The sequence below is a fragment of the Orbicella faveolata genome, unplaced genomic scaffold (assembly GCF_042242905.1).
Source record: "Orbicella faveolata isolate gen_17 unplaced genomic scaffold, um_ofav_v1 contig_2, whole genome shotgun sequence".
Classification (NCBI taxonomy): Eukaryota; Metazoa; Cnidaria; class Anthozoa; order Scleractinia; family Merulinidae; genus Orbicella; species Orbicella faveolata.
Window position 1 is genome coordinate 2,296,145 of NW_028301547.1, and position 25,384 is coordinate 2,321,528.

Below are 25,384 nucleotides of genomic sequence, written 5' to 3' on the forward strand. Positions count from 1 at the left end.
ATGGAGATTATTAAGGTAAGAAGGCGCTATGGCTGTCGCGATAACCCTGCAAGTGTTTTCGAAGGTATTCCATATGTCCACTTAATTTTTCGAATTCAATGGCAATCTAAAAGAGACTTAATTTTCATGAACTAAAAAGGAACAAGTAGCTAATTTAAACTGGATGTATTGGACAATATTTGACAGCTTTGCCTGCAAGGATCGTTACTTAATTTAAAGTTAACTAAGTGCTTCAGAGTCCCAGGTTTAAAAATATCACTTCTCCTCACATGTTGCCATAGATTTCAACAAATACGAGTTCCTATTCTGAGAATTTGGTGTTCGATCAACTGCATTCCATTATCTTGACCATTTTCGTTATTCTCATCACTTGACTACTTAACAGTGTATTGATCTTGCAAGGAGAGGCTAGATGTCGATCTTTCTTGATAATTAGTAAACAGTTAATCTCACTGTGTTGGTTTTCGGCTCGCAGGTTATTGCAGTTATTCTCGCTGTTTTTCTTCACCATGGAAATGGCCGAGCTATCACAACAACCAGCAGCGACAACATTGAAAGAATGCTTGATTTAGCTGAGGAAGAATTAAACACGGTCTTGAATGAGACAAATGAGAATCCAACTGAACGAGAAGAGAATCCAGCTGATGTCCTTAGATTATCAGAACAAGATTCATCAAGCCACGAAACAGTACAGTCTCAGTTCAGTGATTATGTCAGCGGTGAATCTGCTAACAAGGGTTCTGGTAACGTGATCTTACCGATGGAAGCCAATCCTGTTTGGAGACACAAGAGGTCTCTTCCTGACGAACCTGAATGCTACACTGACACCCTCAAGACGATACACCTGACGCATGCTAATATCACCATAGCGTACCCTGAGTGTAGGAAGGTTGCGCAATTTACCGCTTGTTCTAGTTCGATGGCAAACAACAACAACAAGAGGAAATGTGTGCCGTCACATTATGTAGCTTATTCACAGGACGATGTGGTAATTCCGACAAAATGCTCGTGCGCTCCCTGAAATGTATCATGATTGTAAATTCACACTGCGTTAGGAAAACAGGGATATTTATATTATTGACTGGCAAACATTTATTTATTTATAACTGTAACAGTTTAAGAGTATTTAAGGATATTTATTAGAAAATTATTAGATACAGTTGGAGCTGGGCTTCTCTAGTATATTGTTTTAACAAAGTAAACGCTGTTAATTGTGCTAGGGTGAATGTGGTTTTTGACCCGAAGATGTTCTCGCTCTGACGCTCTGGTATACTTCGAATCATTTTTTATGAATTTTTTATACTTCAATGAATTTAGTAATACTCGGAATTTAATCATCTCTAAGCAAAGTTTTTATCCGAGGTATTTTAAATCCGGCCCAGTTTTCAATCTACAGAAGAACCCACAACATCTTTACCTTAAAGATAGATTCTAATCAATCAAGCAAGTTTGAATTTGGAAATTACCACATTTCGGGAATCGGTAGGTTTAACAGTGTTTCTTTTTTGTATTTATATTAGAATAGCTGTAAAGTTATGTATTACATACTAATTAATGTTACATTATTTCTCTTTAAAAGAGTAATTTGTACAGTATTTTATACTGATGTAAAATGAACTACAATGCAGAAAGAGTTGACGAAGATAGTCTGACTTCTGTGTTTGAATTTCAGTTCATCCAGATGAAACACATTTTGTAAAATGAACTTATGTAGCTAATAAATTATTTTCGTAAAACCGAAATGGGAAAATTCAATTTGTGGGACCATAGGCTAAGTTGACTAATTCAAACGCCCATTGCGACTTTCTCGGTCCGATTTAGCCAATATTTGATGAGAAAGTAATTTCACAGATGCCTGTTTTCATACACGTAATTCAATAAAGCAAAACGTCGGACTGACAAGTCCAACCTTTTTGCTTTTTGCGGGGTAATATCATGTCTAAATTCAAAGAATTCGTTACATTGAATCAATAAAGTATTCTTTAGTTAAACCAATTCTGTTTGTGACAAGTTCGCTCGAGGAATACTGTGAACTTCGAGGAACATGAAACTGTCCAGACAGGGACAAATATCCCAGCTTATTTTCAAAGGGGGCTACGGAATTTATTATCTTTCAAATATTTTTCACAACAAGCGGGATTTGGGAAATCACTAGATAATTCCTCAGTGGAGCACATTCAGTCACGTGACGCGTTTAGACCGATCGCGTGTGCGTGAAAATATTTCATGCATTATAGCAAGCGTTAGTCATATCCGCCAAATATGCGTTGGTAATGATATGGAAAGTCAAGCGATTAAAGATTTACACTAAGCTAGTGATTTTCATTACTGCGTCTGCGTGTGGAGGCGCGGTGGCCTCATCGGTTACCTCATGGATAGTGAGCCCGCCTCTGGATCGAGCGGTCCCGGTTCGAGCCCTGGCCAGGAACATTGTGTTGTGTTTTTGGGCAGGACACTTTACTCTCACAGATTTACAGTGCTCTCCACACGGGTGATTTAATGATGGGGGTAACCCTACGATGGGTTTGCATCCCATCCAGGGAGGCGGAGGGGAGGGGGGGGGGGAGAGGGCAAATAGAAATACTCCTTGTCGCTTCGTGCTACAGAAACTGAAGATAAGCGCCGGCTCGATGGGCAACTAGGCTCGTATGCAGAGTCATGTTCTTAGGGTTACTCTTATGCAGTGGTTAAAAGCAGTCAAGATGTCATTCAATAATTCAGTTATTACATGACTGAGTAACCAGATCTCAGCTAACCAGACCTAACCACAATAATGCAATTTTCTCAAGAACGTATCATTTAATGAGATCCGTAAACTCGCCTTGGGATCTTTTTCTCCAAAATGAAGTTAGCAAGATTTAACCGGAGTCAGTTTCGTGGTTGTTTCTTATGAAACGATTATTCCACTTGCGCTTGTTCAGTAGATGTTACGTGATTATGACCATATCATTTCCATAGGGCATTGTTTAATACCAAAAGCTGTAATTTAAAAGACAATTTCTGAATGTTTTTTTCCGGGTTTGATTTTTTTTTTTTCACGAATAAGTTGATTCCCAGATTTATCTTGATTCCTATTACAATACGGAGTTTGTTATAACGTGATAGCTAATTAAATTTTTTTTTTTTTTAAAGTCCTAGTCATTTCTGAATTGATTGCTGCGTTTCAAAATTTGTTACCGGGGATCAGAAGCAATTTTGTTTTTGTATACATTTCCTAGCATTCCATCACGAATGCTGTTCTCTTATTGGCTGCAATACTCAGTATCTATTCTGTTATAGATAGCGAGTAGCCGGCTAGCAGTGTGCAGTTGCTCCAGTGTTAGTAACAATTTTGTTGTAGAATGCAAATTCACGAAAATGACTGGTCTTGAATGTCCTGGACTGATTTTCCCCTAAATAAATGAAAAACATATTTATAATCTCTTTTAAGAGCTGGACTATTCATGGAATAATTGAAAACATCAGATAATAATTGAAATGAAAATACAGAAGTGTAATTTAGAATGAGTTCCTTTCATCGAGCTGTCACGTTCTAAGCTAAATTTGAAATCGTATATCGCATCAGAATATTTGACCTGAAAATCATATTTTGATATTTAAGACTTACGGAAGTTTGTTTCTGTTTTTGGTTGGTTAACAGTTTCGAAAACTGCTACCAAGGGCATTTGTGAAATATACTAACTTTTGCAATTAAAAGAAAAAATGTGTTATTTAATTTTTCTGGTTGTTATGATAAATTCTTCAACCTATGCGATTCCAGTATCAAATGTGATTTAATGCACCGCCATGATTTCACGGTACGAGGATTAATACTCTCATGTAATTATTCACGGCATCAGAATTTCGCTTGTTGAGGAACGATTCTTAACATGCTAAGTAAATAAAATTTTAAGGTAATTAAGATTTGGAGTGCATTAATAACTATGTAATCCAGTAGAAAAAGAGAAAAAATATCTCGGCAGGAAAAGGTTAAAAAATGTTTTTTTTTCTTTTCGTCAAAAGGATATAATAAAACAGCGGAAGCAGAGATATGATTATCGCACAAAATAATCGGATGATTTGGTAAATGTGTTAAGTTAACACATCCTCAGAAGTCAAACTATTTAAGACTTTGGCTGGGTGCCCGATTGAACTTAAAATATCCTCGTTCAGTAGTAGTTCCTCGTATATACCAAAATTGAGCAATTTCATTGGCCCTCGAATATCGTGTATTTTTAGTTTACTACCGGATCCTAAGGGAATCACATGCTGACAGGACTTCTCAGCAAGAACATCGCAAACACTGTAATAATGTGAGGTATCAGTTACTGTGTCAGTGAGGCCGTACAGAAACATTCAGGATGAAGAGAAGAAAACTGGCGGATGAAGTAATGTTTGTTTCCCTTTCTAATTATTTAATAAAACTCCAAATCAGGAACTCTGAAAATTGTATTTAAGGGGATAGTTAGTTTTCTGGATATCAGAACAAGTCCTTACATAACAACAGACAACATATATACAAGTTAGCGAAAAGCCACAGAATCAAAAGAAATAGGTCATGGAGATTATTAAGGTAAGAAGAAGTCTTGGTTGTTGATGACTGAAATGACTTGGTTGTGTATCTTTATCGATTCAGATCTGGACAATATTTTAGTACTTCGTCAACTACAAAATTGTCTTAATTTCTCCTCTTTTAGTTTCTCAGTCAAAATGTTGTAAAAGTAAAGAAACGCGATGATCTCAAAAATCATGATAAATCAACTGTTGGGTACCAGGTCTTAGAGCATCAGTTCTCTTTACAGGTTGCTACAGATTTCTTCTAATGATAGTTCTAAGAATTTGTCGATAGAAAACTCAATTAGTTTTATTTACTTGATGATTTTCTTTATTCTCGTCACGTGCCTATTTAACAGTGTATTGATCTTCTAAGAGGTTAGATGTTGATCTTTCTTTGCAATTAATAAACAGTTAATCTCAAAGTGTTGTTTTTCGGCTCGCAGGTTATTGCAGTAATTCTCGCTGTTTTTCTTCACCATGGAAATGGCCGAGCTATCATATCAACCAGCAACTACAACATTGAAAGAATGCTTGATTTAGCTGAGGAAGAATTAAACACGATCTTGAATGAGACAAATGAGAGGACAACTGAACGAGAAGAGAATCCAGCTGATGTCCTTAGATTATCAGAACCAAATTCATCAAGCCTTGAAGCAGTACAGTTTCAGTTCAGTTCAGGTAACATGATCCAAGCGAAGGAAGCGAGACCTGTTTTGAGACAGAAGAGGTCTCACGTAGGCCCGTGTTACAATGGCACCTCCCAGACGGTCCAGCTGGACAGCGGCGTAGTCAGACAGTTCCCCATTTGTATGCAAGTTTCGCTTACCGGTTGTGGAAGTTCCATATCAAAGTACGGCATGAGAAAATGTGTGGGTTCGGATCACGAGACAGTCAGCGTCCGCCTAGCAAACGGGGCCAATCAGATAAGAGTATATCCGAGAAAATGCTCATGCGCTGTGTGAAATGCATCATGATCGTAACGTACACTGCGTCTGGAACACAGAGATATTTGAGCTGAAAACATTATTTATAGTAATATATTAGTTTTTAACGATATTTATAACGTATTCTGAAGCTGAGCTTCTCTGACATTGTTTTAACAACACAAAGACAGCGAGGGTCAACACTGTTAAATTGAATCTGCCTGGGTAATTGTCGATTTTGGTGAAGCAGTTTTTCAAGTAAGGCACCCAGGTATACTCTTTGTTTCGACAACCGACTTTAATGAATTTAGTAAGGAATAAAACGATGTAGAAAGAAACTGTCTTAAGTAAAATTGACCACAAAGTAGAGCTTTGCGGAAATTCTCGTAAGAAATCATTTGAGCGGTAGTTTTCATTGCAGCTTTCCAGTCTGCTGTGGGGTCGGTCTGCGGGTCAGTCAATTACATTGATACCTAGTTCTCTCTCAATCTTTGATATTGAGGCAGCACTAAATCCTAAATCACTTCAAAACTAACAAAATTATAAAATCAGTCGGCAGGTTAGACTTTGAAGGTCGTAAGTTGCCAAAAGTCTGAGGTTTAACAGTGTTTATCTTCATTGCTTTTATTATTTATAGTAAGAAACTAATGTTATATTATAGATATATTATTTTGATCAAACAGTATTTATACAGTATTTTATGCTATTGGCGGGAAAAGATGAGAAGTGCTTGACAGAGAGAGTCTAGCTTCACGGTCAGCACTTCAGTTCTTAGAGTACGATTGTTATTTATAATAAAGAAATATTTAATAATAAAATAATAATGACTTTATTTATAGGGTCAACCAGACAAGTGTTAGTTATATTAACATCCTAGGATAATGTCTCTTTAATTAAAAAAGTCATTAAAGAGAAAGTTTGTTTTATTTCCAGTCTACCGTCATCTTGTATGATTTCATTTCAACCAGAAAATTAGTTTTCCCAGTCCTAGTTTGGATTGCCAAGAGGAGAAATTAATTTTGAATACTTTGTCGCTGCAAGCTGCAGTCCAACATATATACCTTGTTTCGGTTGAAAAATGTTACAAGACCAAACGTATTTCAGCTTAAGAAAACACTGCTCTGCTTTCTTCACAAAAGGGAGGTTGGAGTGCGAGAAAGGTCATAGAAATTCGTAGACGCTTCGACGGAGCGTAACGCTCACGAAACACAAAACCGACAAATCAGATTGATCTGGGGACTGGACGCCAGGATTCCTGAGTGCGCTGGATCCAGTCCACAACGGAACAGTGGCTTTGATTAAGCCTGGTTTTCACTAACGACGCAATCAAAAGCGCAAACACAGCAATTCCTATTTCACCGTGAAAACGGCCTTGACGCAGGCATAAGTAATACCCAGGCATAAGTAAGCACAAGCACAAGCACAAGGATCAAAATTTTTCCTTTTTCTTGTGCTTGCGCGTATGCTTGCGTTTGCGCTGCAACAAGTGAAGACGAAATACCGCTCAGGCATAACACAAGCAGAAGGATATTTACCACGCGTAGCTACGTTTGGCCAGGTAAAACACTGGATCCAGATTGCCTCGCCCCTAAACAGCTCGGAACGTTCGGATGATTTTGCTTGTGCTTATGTTTGCGTCGAATTTCGTTTTCACTTGGGTCATCCCTATTGCTAGCGCTTGTGCTTGCATCGCTAGTGAAAACCAGGCTTTAGGGAACGTGGCGCACCTGTGGTCCCACCACGCATCACAGCTGGCTAAGGAACCGATGAATCCGTGACCAGAGTGGATTCATCAGTTCCTTTGATGCACCATGATCCGAATGATCTTGGATTACTGACCATATTACCAGAAAAGAACGCATCCTTAGCTTCTTAGCTGCCATGTGACTAACTGTCTCATTGTGGACAAGTTTCAATTTGGGGTGACGCAGATATGATTTCATGATATAAACACAAGTGTTTTACTGGAAATTATAAAATGACTGAGCTACTACGCGTGCTCTCATTGGTCGATAGGTGTGTTTAGATGAGAGTATGTAAACACGGTTGTGACGTTTCAGATTCGCGCGTACTTTTGAGAATTATTTCATAAAAGCAATAGAGCACTTTTTCTATTTTTACATGGCCTCGTCTAAACACTCTAAACACTGGGAGAATTCTTGAAAGTTATGCAAACCCTCGACTACGTCTCGGGTTTGTATAACTGTCTCGTATTCTCCCAACCCTCTTTGTTCTTACTGGCTATGTAAACACGGGAAAAGTGCTCTATTGTTTAAAACAGCTCTCATAAAATTCATACGAAACCACATCCAGGACTTGGGTGGCGTATTCTCCATATCCTCACTAGTGAAGATATTGATGACTTTACTGATATCATGTTTGACCCTTAAACTGTAGTTATGTTTGTTTGTGTGTGATCGAAAAATCTTCCGATCTTCCTCAACAATCTTCGGTAATCTTTGGTTATCTTCGGAAATTTTAGGAAAATGTTTGGAAACTTTCGTGTGGCCTGCGGACAATTTTTGGAGAATCTTTGGAAAGTGGTCGCAAATCTTCGGAAAATCGTAAAAATCGTCGTTACGTTATCAGTATGTTTATACAATAAACATAATAATACATGGTTGCTCGTGTTTAACTTTGTATATATCTGCTTTGTATATATCGAGTGGAACACTCGAAGAGATATTCCATATCTACGCGCGTCTACGTATAATATATATAATTCATGCCATCCGAAAAAAAAAACATACTGAGTAACCATTTTCAGCACTGAGTATCATCTTTTCTATCAAAGATTCTACCTTTCCTATTAAAAACACTGCTTGTGATAGAATATAAGCATAAATTATGCGGCAAGAGCTGATCGAGTGTTCTGACTCCAGAAGTTGAAACAAAGCACGAAAGTCCGGTCTTAAAAATTATGATCCCAAGATCGCGTACAGGAATTAGACTATGCAGAATAATCTATTTTCACGATTTTAAATTGTCTCAGTCATATTTCTTGTTTCACCACAGTTGATGTCAAGTCGTGTCGATGGAAATGGACAAAAAAGGGAGGTTCCGTTTTAAAAGTCGTTTTTATTTAACATAATATTGAAATTTTTGATATCACTTCTACTATTGTTGTAGTTCGTTGCTTCCAAAGGGCATCTTCACAATACTCAAACAAGGCCCTAAAATTTGGAATTCTCTTCCAGTGTCCATAACTAGTTCAACACGCTTCTCCAGCTAAGGAAAAAATCATTACATTTTTTTAACAAGTAAAGAAGCCTAAGCCGTGTATTACACTGAGATAAAACACGACGGGCGTTTGAGAACACGAGGGCAATGTAGAAAACACGAGCCGTAGGCGAGCGACTTTTCTACATGTCTCGAGTGTTCTCAAATATCCGGAGTGTTTTATCTCAGTGTAATACACGGCTTAGTCTTCTTCATTTGCTTAATGATATAGAGGTAATATGGCGAAAAAGAATAAAACACGCTTTTTCTATGTTTTATACTGTGATAAAACATGGGTTTTCGACCAATCAGAGCGCGCACAGGGTCCTATCTATATTATAAAATGAAATAATGGTTGATAAGACATGCATAAAACTTAAATTTACACCATATCAACAACTAAGGTGGCCTCCGCTGTAAGCCTAATAGTTATTATTATTATTATTATTATTATTATTATTTTTGGATTACAACTTTTAATATTCTGCACATCTAGGATTAGTAGGGCCTTTGAAATCGATAAGGAACTATCAAGACTTTAGTATTTTATTATTATTATTATTATTATTATTATTATTATTCTTTTGTCCCGGATTTCCGCCGATCTAAGGAACCATGAACATTTTAACGGGTTATCTTCTGTATATTATTTTGTATATTAAACGTGTTGGATTATTAATTTTTAGAAAATTATTATTATTATTGTTATTATTATTGTTCTTCTTCTTCTTCTTATTATTATTGTTGTTGTTGTTATTGTTATTATTATTATTATTGTTCTTCTCATTATTATTATTATTGTTGTTGTTGTTGTTGTAATGAAAGTCTGCCGTTTAAACGCTAATCGGGCGTGTGTCCTCTAATTTTAGAAATTCGATGATGGCATGAGCTTGTGAATTAGTATTTTAGGATCTCATGATATTTTTATTTTCATCAAAATTTTAGTCTACGATAGTGGAATGTGTGAAGATTTGTAAATAGGTTTCCTGCGGAGATTTTACTAAATTAAAGTTCTTGTTGTTGTTTTTATTACTATTGTTATTATTATTATTATTTATTATGATTAGATACGGAAACATGTTTTACAGGTTTAACAGACATCAAATTATGTAAATATTATAGCATTTTGTAAAGCTTAGCTCTAGTTTTTGTCACAATAAATACTCCTCGTTATTATTGTCATTATTATTTACTGACTGGCAAATAAAAGATGATGATGTTGATGTTTTTCTCGCTTCAACGTCAGTACCCACCCTCATCAATCAGCCTTACACTTACAACCTGATGTGACAGTCTTTTTCAGAGCAGGAATGTAAATATAGCCACTAGGCTCACATCTGTTCTTAAGGTATCCATGGTCCGCGCATAGTGTGCTGTGAGTATGGCATATATAGTGCTTGTAGAGTTGATTACCATTGCCAGGGTAAACTTGCACTTCTTTCACGCAATGATGGAGCGACCTGACGTCATAACGCATTCTTTCTCCTGTTGTGCGCCTCTTGGTCAGAAAAGCCTGAGCACTAGCCCGTAATGTTGCTGATTTAACATGCAGACTACCTCCAGCATCTTCATCTGCATTGTCGTCTGGATCTGAAAGCGTTTTCCACGCTGGGTCTGTCGAATATCCGTTCTTTGTCAAAGCAATCTGGGAAATAAACACGATAGAGTAAATTTGGATTTTTTTGGATGGGGAGGGGGGCGGGCTTAGTAGACTACTAAGAATTTGTCCACGTTGCAGTGAATTTCTGCGTTGCTTTAAATGTTCGTGCAATATTCTCAGTCCCTGAGAGATTTACATGTGCTTATTTCTTCCAAATTTGACTCGAAATCATTTGGTTACTTATACTCGTAGTATTTTGACAGGCATGTTTTACAAATTAATTTTTCTGTTTTAAATGAAAAAAAATTGAACTTTTGCCGTAACGTTCAGTATTTTTAGATGCTTTTAGCTTTCTATTTCTCAGGGCGTTTCGGTGGTTTCGTGATGTTTTGTAAGGGATCGTGAGAACCAAGATTGTGGTACATGATTCCGGCTTTTTGGAAATAATGGCGTCATAATGCTACGGAGAGCTCAAAAGAAATCTTTTGGACCTGCTATAAATCCTCCAAGTTTAATTGTTATATCCTTGATATTCTAAGATTTACATGGCGACACACTAACAAGACCCTCCCGATCCCAGAAGACCAAAAAAAGCCCGCTCTGAAAAGGGTTGACCTAGTCAAACTGGGCTATGCCTCGTTTCTCAAAAACTGTAGGGAAAATCGAAGTCAAATTGATAAATGCGCTGGTAAGTCATGGCTCTTGACCAATGACAGTCATTTATCCAGTCTGCATCATACAAATTAATAGTAAATTAAAGATACAATTGCTTACCAGTATTGCCAAACACAACGCGAACTTTACCAGCTTCATGTTCTGTCTTTGTTGAAAGTTTATTCCTCTTTCGTCGGCAAAGAATGTCACTTCGTTTCGACGATAACCAAGGTACTTTTATACTTATTTTAAAGAGATGCAAAACGACAGGTTGATTAAATGTAAAGTTACTATGAGTGAAAATAGCTTAAGCATAAATGCTTGCTATAAGGCCTGAAATTATAGTCATGTCGCGACATGACTTCAATTTCCTTTAAGTGGTCTCTTTTGAGACTGAACCGATCCTTACCTAGCCTTGAATCCTTCAAACTTCACTCAAGCTTTACGCCCCCACACCATCAGGACCTCGACTATTTCAAAAGGAGTGGGTAAAGTGGGCTGAAAATAGAAGGGTCCGGGACAATTTTTATGTTTTTGCCAGTTAAATTCGATGATTTTTTCAATGATTTTTAATGGGGTCTAATACATGAAATGCTGAAAGGCGCATTACCCATGAAACAGCCATGCGGGGGAGAAATTAACAAAGATGAAGGTTAAGTGTTATGCCCAAAGTTTTCTATTTTCAAAAAACTCTACTTAACGTTGGATATAAAAATTAAAAAGCTCTTAAGCTTAGTTCGAGTTTCAAAGGGTGCGGCCGTAAAGTGGGCGGCTAGAGTTTAACTTATCAATAAAGTAAAGTTTTATGTTTTTTCCACTTGATTAGCTTCGTCTGTGACTTAATTTTGGCTGCAAATGACCAAATCGTTCATTTTCTTAAAAGCTGGATCTTTCGGGTAAAGAGGGCTTCAAATATGGCGCAAATGATTGTGAAACATTGACAGGAAATGTTTTTCTGTTTCTGAAAGGAGTCAATATAAAGGGAATGGTTTTGTGACCTGGCAAAGTTCTTTGTTGTATGTTATTGTTGGCTATTTTGGGGGTTGACCCTGCACAAAACCTGGAAAAATACAAAAGATGGTTGTCTGTTAATACAACTAACCAACAGAAGTATTGCGATTATGTAATTAGCTGTAATTCATGTATAGTCAATGAGGATAAAACAAAAGATGTGCAAGGTCAAGGACCTTCCAACATAAATCCTAGCCTGTTTGTCTGCTGCTTTGATGTTTACCGGCTAGTTTTAACCATTTCCTCTATTAACTATGTTGTGAATCAATAAACACCATTTTCAAGCAGGAAGTGGCTGTTTGTTTGCGGAATATCGCATCTGAAATAAGCATGCAATTAGAGTATGTTTGTAATCAAATGTTTAACTGAGGCAGGCCGGAGTCCATTTCCGACTCAATATGAAATGATGTTAGTTGCAAGAATTAAACAACACGGCGTAAACTTGAAAGCGAAACTGGAACCAGAACATATGTCCTTGAATTTGGCTTACGAGAAGTGAAGAGAGCATTGAATATATTAGGAAACTGAATCATAGGGAAAGTGTAGGCAGTTTAAAGAAGAAGAATCATGTACTTAAGTACTAGATTCAAGTACTGAATTTAAGCCTTCCCTTAGTGGATTCAGTCAAGCTCTTTGTACGTAGTGAATTCGTTGTAGATAGTTGTTCCGAGTTAGGTTAATGCATATGGAAGCAAGCACTTTCACGTCTTTTTCAGACCTCCAGTTGTATATTTTAGTTATTTAATCTGGTTTTGTTTTTGATTTGTTTTTTTTCTTATGTTGGATTGCATCATACGGAATGATTGTAAAAACCGACAGAGTTCTTCGTTACGTTGTAGGATTTTGTTTGCATTTCTAGCTTTGACCGTGCACTAAACACAATTATTGTTTACTGCGTACTGAGAAACTAACCAATAGAAACGTTTTGCTCACGTAATTCATGTATAGCGTATGAGTGCAAAACAAAAGATTGGGCGCGGTTGTGGACCTTCCAACATAAATCTTACCATCTTTGTTTGCTCCTTTGATGTTTTCTGGGCTTCATAACCATTCCCCTCTATTAACTATGATTGAAGATATGAGTGAAAATGCTCTTGAATCAAAAATCACCTTTGGTAGTTTAAATATATGTTTATTGGAATAACTGGAATATATGGATAGCAAGCGTGACTCAGTCTTACTTAAATAAGTGTTCCCTCCGAAAACGTTTTCCTCGGACCTTTAAAGTCATAATAATAATAATAATAATAATAATAATAATAGTAATAATAATAATAGCGTTAACGTTAACGTTGACGTTAAAGATAACGATAACCATAACAATAATAATAATTTTAATAATAGTGATAATAATAATAATAATAATAAAAATAAAATAATAATAAGCAAGGGTGGGTTCAGAAGAAAAGTCACCCTAGACAGGTCGAACGAATGTTGTTCTACACTCACGTAGTCGCCTCATAACTGTTTATTTTTGGGTATTATTTCTCTATGTACGTTTCTTAATCCCTTCCATTCGTTAGTTTTAGAAAAAACTATTACCAAGATTTGACGGTCTTTCATGATTGTTTTTTGATAAAAGAATTATTACCTGACTCACGCTTGGGGGATATATCATGATTGTAGTTATACCACAGGGGGCGGATCTAGGAGGAGAGTGTAGGGGGTGCGCACCCCCTCCTGAGATAACATATTCGCTTTTTAAATTAGTTTACCTCACCAATCAGTCACGCCATTCCTTAGTGGTGCACCCCTCCTAAGAAAAATCCTGGATCCGCCCCTGCTCCAGAAACGCCTGTACTTGTGGAATAATTGTTTTAAAGATCAAATCACTCATCCGAAAGTCAGTTTCTAAATCTTTCATTCATTTTGAATTTGGCAAATAAAATTAACTATACCAAGATAAATATAAACAGTAGCCTCCATTTGGCGCGAAAATATGCTCGGATATTAGTTCTGAGAAGCAAACAGTTTTCCGAGAGCGCTTGCGTAGTCCAAGGAAACCTGTGAGTTTTGGGGAACAGATAATGAAAAAGAACGAATATTTTCAGTGCATATTTTCGCGAGAAATGGAGGCTATTGTGTTTATTATCCTTCAAACATCTTTCTCAACACGCACAGTTTTGAAAATTGGGGAATATCACTCGGATATTATTCAGTCACGTAACGCGTTTACACCAATCGAGGGTGAGCGAAAACATTTGATGGGTTATAAGCCAGGACACTTTCATTCCTCGGTTTATTTTCATATCCTATTAAATTACAGAGCTGGGTAAAAAGTGGAAACCAAATTAGCATCAATTCTTAAACTTGCATCCTTTACATAATAAAAAGCGTTTAAATTTGCATAAAATTAACATTTACGCCGATACATTGTGCTGAGCTGAATTCTTGAGTCGCACTAGTTTGCCGGGGATGATATGATGTACAACAAATGATCAACTCGTGAATTGGCATTTTTTGGCCACTCAAATACTGCGGCGGTTTTAATTGAAACTCAAATAAAAGTTAATTGTTACGATGTCCATGGTAATAAAATTATCATTTTCAGCAAAGGTGGGGCAAGAAAGGCGCCAAAAGCTACAACATTGTGGCAGCCCCACCAACACACCACTGAAGAGCTTGCCAATTGAAAACCAATTTATAGAGGATGGAGAATAATATTGACCGATCAGAAACAGCCCGTGCCTGACTTGCATCGCCGTCGAACTTTTACAATACTCTTGTGAGAGCTGGCGCAAAATGACAAAACATATGGAAGCCCATGTCTGACCCACGTTGCTGTCACGCAATGACGCACAACAGAAAAACTAATATACAGCTAAATATGTGAGGACGGAAACTGTAGCAGCCCATGTCTGACCTCTGTTTCCGACATCACTTATAAATTTAACTAAAAGTAACATCAATTTTCAACAAAAAGCTTTTAAGTTTGCGTAAAATTAAAATTTTAGATCTATGTGGTCATTTCTGAAATTCAGAGGACCGGATGAGGAGATAAAATGAGTTTAAGGAAAAATTTAATCGTTTCAGTGTAGCAACTGTACATCCAGAAGTATATTCACGAAAATGACGTCAGAAATCATAGAACGAAGGCACTGTTAAGTGTATTGTATTAAAATACAATGGAGTAAGGGACGCCTAATTAAAACGAAAATAGTTAATCTCTTTTAAGAGTTGAACTGAAAACTCAGTTTATAACTATAAGGAAAAGGAAATAGTTTCTTTCATGTTGCTGTTATTTACTTAGTTACATGGCGAGATGGTATATCCCAGCAAAATATTTGACCTGAGTATCATATTTTGATATCATGTTAAAACTGAAAGAAACTAAGTTTATTTTTGCTTTTGGATGCTTTACAGTTTCGAAAACTGCGATGCAGTATGTTTGAGAGACAAAGTAATATTTGTGATTTAACTTTGCTAAATTTATCCAATTTTGTGTCTCTCTGCTAAGTTTCCCAGAGGTCTGATGACGCCTTTATTCTATGATTTCTGTATGTTGTACAATTTAATGAACTCCTCTGATTTATGTGAGAATTTAAAACTGTAAGGACGAAAACGTTTATATAATTAACAAGGCATAGGGTGTTTGTAATGTTAAAGTGCGATTGTCAACAACTACGTCATGTAATACCCATCTAAAAATCTAAAAATAGCAATTTAACCATCAAAACCTTTCCTTGCGCCAAGGACTGGAATTCAGCTCCCTAATGCTCGCCATTAAACTAAGAAATGTTCTTTATCAAAAGAAGTTCGAGTTTCAGTCAAGATTCAGAGAATTCTATGGGTGCTATGGTATAGTAAAACCACAGTAGGAGAGTTTGTCACACAAAAAGTTCAGATGATATTAAAATAAATAAATCTATAAATGTCAAACTATTTTGGACTCAGTATCGTTGCGTGCGATTCAACTAAAAATATTTCCAGTGAAACTTTAGCAGTGATATCTCTTACGTATATTCCAAAATGGAGCAATTTCATTGGCCCTTATCTTAACATTCCTGTTCTCAGTTTACTACCGGAATTAAAAGAACAGCTGTAACATCACAAACTTTCCCACAATGTAACGAATCGAATACGTTTTCACTGAAACCGATAAGTAACATATACGAAGATGAAACTGTCTCCAAAAAAATTTGACAGATGAAGTAATTTTGAATGATCTTCGGTAGTTTCCCCGTCTAGCTATTGGCTACAGCGCCAAATCAGGAACGCTGAGAATTGTATTTAAGGGGAGGTTTACTTGCTGGGAATCAAATCAAAGTCTTCAACAAATCTTCCCCGAGAAGAACAGACAACATATATCAAAGCAAACGTTGGTGAGAAACTAAGTCATGGAGATTATTAAGGTAAAAGTACATTACACTTGTTTATGACCGCACACTAAAACTGTAAAGTTATCCAAAAGTCCATTCTAATTCTAAATGCGTCAAGAAACTAAACACTTTCCAAACTGAACACTGATGTTGTACGCTAAGTTGACAATTTACTTTCATGGAGAAATTGTTTTTTATCCGTCTTCCGGCCTATCGACTTAATCACAACTATTATAAAGATACTAAAAACCAAAACTTCTTCACAAAGATTGTATCTCAACTTCAAGTTAACTGTTTGGTCCCTGTTATTAAGTATTTCAAAATTTTCCTCACATGTTACCATAGATTTCTTCTAAAAGGAGTTGTGAGAATTTGGCGTTAGATCTACATTACGCGTTGATCTTTCTTGATAATTTATAAACAGTTAATATCACAATGTTGTTTTTCGGCTCGCAGGTTATTGCAGTTATTCTCGCTGTTTTATTTCACCATGGAAATGGCCGAGCTATAACATCAACCAGCAATGGCAGCATTGAAAGAATGCTTGATCTAGCTGAGGAAGAATTAAATACGGTCTTGAATGAGACAAATGAGAGGACAACTGAACGAGAAGAGAATCCAGCTGATTTCCTTAGATTATCAGAACCAGATTCATCAAGCCATGAAGCAGTACAATCTCAGTTCAGTTCAGATAACATGATCCAACCAAAGGAAGCCAGCCCTGTTTTGAGACAGAAGAGGTCTCATATAGGCCCGTGTTACACTGGCAAACACCAGACGGTCCAGCTGGCAAGCGGTGGACTCGCAACATTCCCCATTTGTATGCAAGTATCGCTTACCGGTTGTGGAAGTTCCATTACAAAGTTTGGCATGAGAAAATGTGTGGGATCGGATCACGAGACTGTCAGCGTCCGCCTAGCAAACGGGGCCGATGAGATAAGAGTATTTCCCAGAAAATGCTCATGCGCTGTGTGAAATGCATCATGATTGTAACTTACACTGCGTCAGGAACACAGAGATATTTAAATTATTGACCGGAAAACATTATATTATAATATATTAGTTTTTAAAGATATCGATAACGGATAAAAGCTGAGCTTTTATGACATTGTTTTAACAACACAAAGACAGCGAGGGTCAACACTGTTAAATTGAATCTGCCTGGGTAAATGTCGTTTTTGGTCGAGCAGTTTTTCAGGTAATACACCCAGGCATACTTTTTTTTTCGACAACCGACTTAAATGAATTTACTAAGGGATAAAACTATGTAGAAAGAAACTATGTTAAGAATAATTGACCGCAAAGTAAAGCATTGCGGAAATTCTCATAACAAATAATTTGAGCGGTAGTTTTCATTGCAGCTTTGCAGTCTGCTGTGGGGTCGGTCTGCGGGTCAGTCAGTTACACTGTAAACTAGTTCTCTCTTAATCTTTGATGTTGAGGTAGCCTTGGCACCACTAAATCCTAATTCACTTCAAAACTAACAAAAGTATAAAACCAATATGCAGGTTAGGGTCTGACTTTGAAGGTTGTAACTTGCGAAAAATCTGACGTTTAACAGTGCTCATCTTCATTGCTTTTATTATTTACAATAAGGCTAGTGATGTTATATTACATATATATTATTTTAATCAAACAGTATTCATGCAGTATTTTATGCTGTTGGCAGGAAAAGATGAGAAGTGGTTGACAGACACAGTCTAGCTTCATGGTTAGCGCTTCAGTTCTGAGAGTACTGTTGTTATCTGTGATAAATATATATTTAATAATAAAATATTAATGACTTATTTATAGGGTCAACAAGACAAATGTTAGTTATATTAACATCCTCGGATAATATCTTTTTAATTAAAGAAAGTCAGATTAAAGAAAAAGTTTAATTGACTTCTAGTCTGCCGTCATCTTGTACGATTTCATTTCAACAAGAAAATTAATTTCGCTTTCCCCGTCCTAGGTTGGTTTGCCAAGAGGAGTAATTAATTTGGAATACTTTGTCGCTGCAAACTGCAGTCCAACATATATACCATTTTTCGGTTGAAAAAATGTTACAAGACCAAACGTATTTCAGCTTAAAAAAACACTGCTCTTCTTTCTTCACAAAAGGCAGGTTAGAGGGCGAGAAACGTCATAGAAATTAGAATCAAAAATCACCTTTAGTAGTTTTAATATCTGTTTATTAACTCTGGAATATATGAATAGCAGCCGTGACTCAGTCTTACTTAAATAAGTGTTCCCACCAAAAACCTTCTCCTCGGAACTTTAATGTCATAATGATAATAATAATAATAATAATAATAATAATAATAATAATATTTGATAATAATAATAATAATAATACCAAGGCTTCGTAGCAGCACGAAGTAAGATATGGCTTTGATGAACCACACGATGTTTTTGAAGTTCATTATTTAATGAAGATGTTAATAAAAAATAGACCAGAAAGGGCCGATGGAATATGAGACAAGCTTTAAAATGAAGTCAAGATATTAATAGTGGACATAGTGCTTTAAAAGTAAATAGTGCGTTCGAGTCATTCCCGATGCTTTCAAATGATGACGGACTCTACTGACGCAAATAATCTGGAACAAAACAAGGTCATTATATATCGGATCACGTCTAAACACACGTGAAGAAAGACTTGGGCAGGAAAAAAACGTGAGCGGACAAAAATGACCGGGGAATGCCAATAAATCAAGTAATCCCGCAATGATGAACGAAGTACACAACATGAACCTTCCTCTGCTTCTCCCCCTGAACCAAGTTCAGATCTACGAACTGAACTTAAAAATTACCAAAGTGCCTACGAATGGATGTTGAGCGAGGCGAACAGACGTAATTGTCTTGTTTACCCAATAAAAGCCATCACAATTAACACTGAGCTTGCACCGATATGCTTGTCCGGGCGTAAAGAAGCGTTTGATTAATCAATCTAAAACAGATCTCAAGGAATAAAAACCCAGATGATCTGGAATACTTGTCTGAGTATGCCGTTGGCTATGAGAACCACGTGCATTATTATCATGCTCGGCAATTGAAGTTATTGTGTAGAAAATATCGCATAATTACACAGCCGAGAGCAAAAAAACAAAAGCGCGAGGAGAAACGTAGTACATGGAGCTAAGACAGATTGTCAGTGCTTAAGGTGACCATGCGCGGCTACCAATGGCTTGACCAATCGCCTGGCCAATGGCTCGAACACGCAACGAATCGTTGAAGTCTGTAAGTAACGACCTCCGAAAGAAGTGAGCCCACCCCCTATCCCCTGAAAATAGAGGAACTAGGGTTCAAAAGTATAATTATTTTTCCAATCAATAACCTGAATAACGTACGATAAAATGAGGACGATTCAACTAGGGAAGGTATAGCTTATTCAAGGAGGCGTCATGAAGCACCCTGGAAAACAAACCCCACAAAATTTTTCATCAAGTAACAAGAAGGTACTAACAGGACCTTTTCTTCAAATTGAAATTACTAAAATTGACAACTTTGCATCATTTTTAACAGGAACGTGTAAAAAGAACGTTTAATCATATTGAAATTAAAAACTCGACCAGAGCAGTTAAATATTTATAAAGCAGACTAACGTAGCAGTGCATCATGAACAGTAAAAATAGTTGAAGGTATCTTACATCACGGTCTACATATAAAGTGCCCACCCATGTGCCAGCAGCATAAATTTGAACTGGAACGAAGAATTTCTAAACGATTTATAAGAACTCAGTGTTTTTACGAATTACACCCACAGCCTTAGAGGAATACAGCCCTGTTCTCACAGAATTAAAAAAAAAAAAACCGCAAAAACAACAAAAACAAACAACACCAGAAAGAGATACTTACAGTAGAAATCATTTACAGTAGAAGTCACTTGGGGTAAGAGATTCTCGCCCATATCAACTTTCTTTTCTCTCGTAAGTTCCCCCTCGTTTAGAGATGCGCCATACACACGTTTTAGCTGCAGGGATCCCAACCAATGCTCACCTAACTTTTTAAAGATGCCACTTTTAGCCCTTCCCCAAATCTACACACGTGTATGTCACTTGTGGAAAACTATCGATTTGTACAGTGTTTGAGTGAGAGATTCTCGCCCATATCAACTTTGTTTTCTGTCGTAAGTTCTCGCGCGTTTAGAGATGCGCCACATTGACGTTTGAGGTGCGGGGATCCCAACCAATGCTTACCTAACTTTTTAAAGATGCTACTTTTAGCCCTCCCCCAAATCTACACACGTGTATTTCACTTGTGGAAGTCTTTCGATTTGGACAGTGTTTTGGTGAGAGGTTCTCGCCCATATCAACTTTCTTTCCTCTCGTAAGTTCTCGCGCGTTTAGAGATGTGCCACACTCGCGTTTTAGGTGCGGGGATCTTAACCAATGCTTACTTAACTTTTTAAAGATGCTACTTTTAGCCCTCCCACAAATCTACACACGTGTATCTCACTTGTGGATCTCTGTCGCTTTGGACAATGCTTGGGTTAAAGATTCTCGCCCATTTATATCTTATTTTCACTCGCGTGTTTTCGCGCGTTTAGCGATGCGGCACACTCGTGCTTTTTGTTTGGGGATCCCAAACTATGCTAGTTGGTAGTTTTGGCCCTCCCCCAACTCTACACAAGTGTATTTCACTCGTGGAAGTCTATCGATTTGGACAGTGCTTGGGTTAGATATTCTTTCCCATGTCAATTTTCTTTTCTCCCGCGTATTCTCGCACGTTAAGCGAGGCGGCACACTCGCTTTTAGATGTGGGGATCCCAAAGTTTGCTTACCTCGCTTTTTAAAGATGCTAGTTTTAGCCCTCTTCTAAATATCCAACGTGTATTTCACTTGTGGAAGTCTATCGATTTGAATAGTGCTTGGGTGGATATTTTTAACGATGTCAATTTATTTTTCTCTTGTCTTTTCTGGCGCGTTTAGCTATGCGGCACACTCGAATATTTGGTGTCGGGGTCTTAAACTATACTCACTGGGCTTTTTAAAGATGCTAGTTTTCGCACTCTCTTAAAGTTACACATGTGTATTTTTTACTTGTGGGAGTCTTTCGATTTGGACAGTGTTTGGGTAAGAGATTCTCGCCCATATCAAATTTCTTTTCTCTCGGAAGTTCTCGCGCGTTTAGAGATGCGCCACACTCGCGTTTTTGGTGTGGGGATCCCAAAGTATGCTTACGGGGCTCTTTAAGAATGCTAGATTTGGCCCTCTCCCAAATCTACACACTTGTATTTCACTTGTGGAAGTCTGTCGCTTTGGACAATGCTTGGGATGGAGAATCACGCCCACTTTTTTTTTTTTTCTCTCGTGTATTTTCGCGCGTTTAAAGATGCGCCATACTCGCGATTTTGGAGTCGTGATCTCAAACTGTGTTTACTGGATTCTTTAAAGCTGCTAGATTTGGCCCTTTCTCAAATCTACAACCGTGTATTTCACTTGCGGAAGTCAATTTGGTCAATGCCTGGGTTAAAGATTCTCGCCCATTTATATCTTTTTTTCACTCGCGTATTTTCGCGCGTTTAGCGATGCGGCGCACTCGCGTTTTTGGTGTAGGGGACCCAAACTATGCTTACGGGGCTCCTTTAAAATGCTAGTTTTGGCCCTCCACCAAATCTACACAAACGTATTTTACTTGTGGAAGTCTACCGATTTGGACAGTGCTTAAGTTGGAGATTCTCGCCCATATCAACTTTCTTTTCTCTCGTAAGTTCTCGCGCGTTTATAGATGCGCCACACTTGCGTTTTAGGTGTCGGGATCTCAAACTATGTTTACTGGACTTTTTAAAGATGCTAGATTTAGCCCTTTCTCAAATCTACACACGTGTATTTCACTTGTGGAAGTCTATCGATTTGGACAGTGTTCGGGGTGGAGATTCTCGCCCATATCAACTTTCTTTGCTCTGGTAAGTTCTCGTGCGTTTAGAGATGCGCCACAATCGCGTTTTAGGTGTGGGTATCCAAACCAATGCTTACCTAACTTTTTAAAGATGCTACTTTTACCCCTCCTCCAAATCTACACACGTGTATTTGTGGAAGTCTATTGATTTGGACAGTGCTTGGGTAAGAGATTCTCGCCTATATCAACCTTCTTTTCGCTAGTAAGTTCTTGCGCGTTTAGAGATGCGCCACACTCGCGGTTTTGGTGTCGGGATCTTAAACTATGTTTACTAGATGTTTTAAAGATGCTAGATTTGGCCCTTTCTCAAATCTACACACGTGTATTTCACTTGTGGAGATCTGTCGCTTTGGACAATGCCTGGGTTAAGGATTCTCGCCCATTTATATCTTTTTTTTCTTTCGTGTGTTTTCTCGAATTAGTTTAGAGTCCCTGAAATTCGGAAATATCACCCAAGTTCCTGGAAATCGACCCAAAGTTGGTCAAAATCACGCTGCGCGTAGCACGGTCTTGGCGAATCTCTAGTCACTAAGTGGCTATATATATGTCGGCCAGACTGCTCGTAACCAAGCGTTCAAATATTTTTCCTCTGTCCATTTCACTGAAAGCCAAAGTGTTCTCGAATTAGTTCAGAGTCCCTGGGACTCGGAAAGTCAGTTTCTAAATCTTTCATTCATTTTGAATTTGGCAAATAAAATTAACCATACCAAGATAAATATAAACAGTAGCCTCCATTTGGCGCGAAAATATGCTCGGATATTAGTTCTGAGAAGCAAACAGTTTTCCCGGAGAGCGCTTGCGTAGTTCAAGGAAACCTGTGAGTTTTGGGGAACAGATAATGAAAAAGAGCGAATATTTTCAGTGCATATTTTCGCAAGAAATGGAGGCTATTGTGTTTATTACCCTTCAAACATTTTTCTCAACACGCACAGTTTTGAAAATTGGGGAATATCACTCGGATATTATTCAGACGCGTTTACACCAATCGAGGGCTAGCGAAAACATTTGATGGGTTATAAGCTAGGACACTTTCATTCCTCGGTTTATTTTCATATCCTATTAAATTACAGAGCTGGGTGAAAAGTGGAAACCAAATTAGCATCAATTCTTAAACTTACATGCTTTACACAATGAAAAGCGTTTAAACTTCCATAAAATTAACATTTACGCCGTTGCATTGTGCTGAGCTGAATTTGGGAGTCGCAGTAGTTTGCCGAGGATGATATGATGTACAACAAATGATCAACTCGTGAATTGGCATTTTTTGGCCACTCAAATACTGCGGCGGTTTTAATTGAAACTCAAAAAAAAGTTAATTGTTACGATGTCCATGGTAATAAAATTATCATTTTCAGCAAAGGTGGGGCGAGAAAGGCGCCAAAAGCTACAACATTGTGGCAGCCCCACCAACACACCACTGAAGAGCTTGCCAATTGAAAACCAATTTATAGAGGATGGAGAACAATATTGACCGATCAGAAACAGCCCGTGCTTGACTTACCTCGCCGTCGAGCTTTTACAATACTCTTGTGAGAGCTGGCGCAAAACGACAAAACATATGGAAGCCCATGTCTGACCCACGTTTCTGTCACGCAATGACGGACAACAGAAAAACTAATATACAGCTAAATATGTGAGGACGGAAACTGTAGCAGCCCATGTCTGACCTCTGTTTCCGACATCACTTATAAATGTAACTAAAGTAACATCAATTCTTAAACTTGCTTTACAAAAATAAAAGCTTTTAAATTTGCGTAAAATAAAAAATTTAGATCTATGTGGTCATTTTTGAATTTCGGAGGACCGGATGAGGAGATAAAATGAGTTTAAGGAAAAATTTAATCGTTTCAGTGTAGCAACTGTACACCCAGAAGTAAATTCACGAAAATGACATCAGAAATCATAGAACGAAGGCACTGTTAAGTGTATTGTATTAAAATACAATCGAGTAAGGGACGCCTAATTAAAACGAAAATAGTTAATCTCTTTTAAGAGTTGAACTGAAAACTCAGTTTATAACTATAAGGAAAAGGAAATAGTTTCTTTCATGTTGTTGTTATTTACTTAGTTACATGGCGAGATGGTATATCCCAGCAAAATATTTGACCTGAGTATCATATTTTGATATCACGTTAAAACTGAAAGAAACTAAGTTTATTTTTGCTTTCGGATGCTTTACAGTTTCGAAAACTGCGATACAGTATGTTTGAGAGACAAAGTAATATTTGCAATTTAACTTTGCTAAATTTATCCAATTTTGTGTCTCTCTGCTAAGTTTCCCAGAGGTCTGATGACGCCTTTATTCTATGATTTCTGTATGTTGTACAATTTAATGAACTCCTCTGATTTATGTGGGAATTTAAAACTGTAAGGACGAAAACGTTTATATAATTAACAAGGCATAGGGTGTTTGTAATGTTACAGTGCGATTGTCAACAACTACGCTATGTAGAATTCTATGGGTGCTATGGTATAGCAAAACCGCAGAAGGAGAGTTTGTTACACAAATAGTTCAGATGATATTAAAATAAATAAATCTATAAAAGTCAAACTATTTTGGACTCAGTATCGTTGCGTGCGATTCAACTAAAAATATTTCCAGTGTAACTTTAGCGGTGATCTCTTACGTATGCTCCAAAATGGAGCAATTTTATTGGCCCTTATCTTAAGATTTCTGTTCTTAGTTTACTACCTTAATTAAAAGAACAGCTATAACATTATTAACGTTCCCACAATGTAACGAGTCGAATACGTTTTCACTGAAACTGATAAGTAACATACACGAGGATGAAACGGTCTCCAAAATAAATTTGACAGATGAATGATCTCCGGTAGTTTCCCTGTCTAGCTATTGGCTACAGCGCCAAATCAGGAGCGTTGAAAACTGTATTTAAGGGGATGGTTACTTGCTGGGAATCAAATCAAAGTCTTCAACAAATCTTCCCCGAGAAGAACAGACAACATATATCAAAGCAAACGTTGGTGAGAAACTAAGTCATGGAAATTATTAAGGTAAAAGTACATTACACTTGTTTATGACCGCACACTAAAACTGTAAAGTTATCCAAAAGTCCATTCTAATTCTAAATGCGTCAAGAAACTAAACACTTTCCAAACTGAACACTGATGTTGTACGCTAAGTTGACAATTTACTTTCATGGAGAAATTGTTTTTTATCCGTCTTCCGGCCTATCGACTTAATCACAACTATTATAAAGATACTAAAAACCAAAACTTCTTCA

General features: G+C 37.3%; 2 protein-coding genes across 2 annotated transcripts; one reads left to right on the plus strand and one right to left on the minus strand.

Moving 5' to 3' along the window:
* On the plus strand, positions 1-1,021 carry LOC149111592 (uncharacterized). Its single transcript, XM_089288828.1, has 2 exons — positions 1-15; positions 476-1,021. Exons 1-2 carry the CDS (start codon positions 1-3, stop codon positions 1,019-1,021), a joined length of 561 nt encoding a protein of 186 aa, XP_089144954.1.
* A 7,496-nt stretch (positions 1,022-8,517) lies between these two features.
* On the minus strand, positions 8,518-11,179 carry LOC110058474 (uncharacterized). Its single transcript, XM_020765125.2, has 2 exons — positions 11,053-11,179; positions 8,518-10,323 (listed from the first exon to the last, which is right to left on the minus strand). The coding sequence occupies exons 1-2, from the start codon at positions 11,089-11,091 to the stop codon at positions 9,937-9,939; spliced, it is 426 nt and encodes a 141-aa protein (XP_020620784.1). The 5' UTR covers positions 11,092-11,179; the 3' UTR covers positions 8,518-9,936.
* Positions 11,180-25,384: the final 14,205 nt, after the last annotated feature.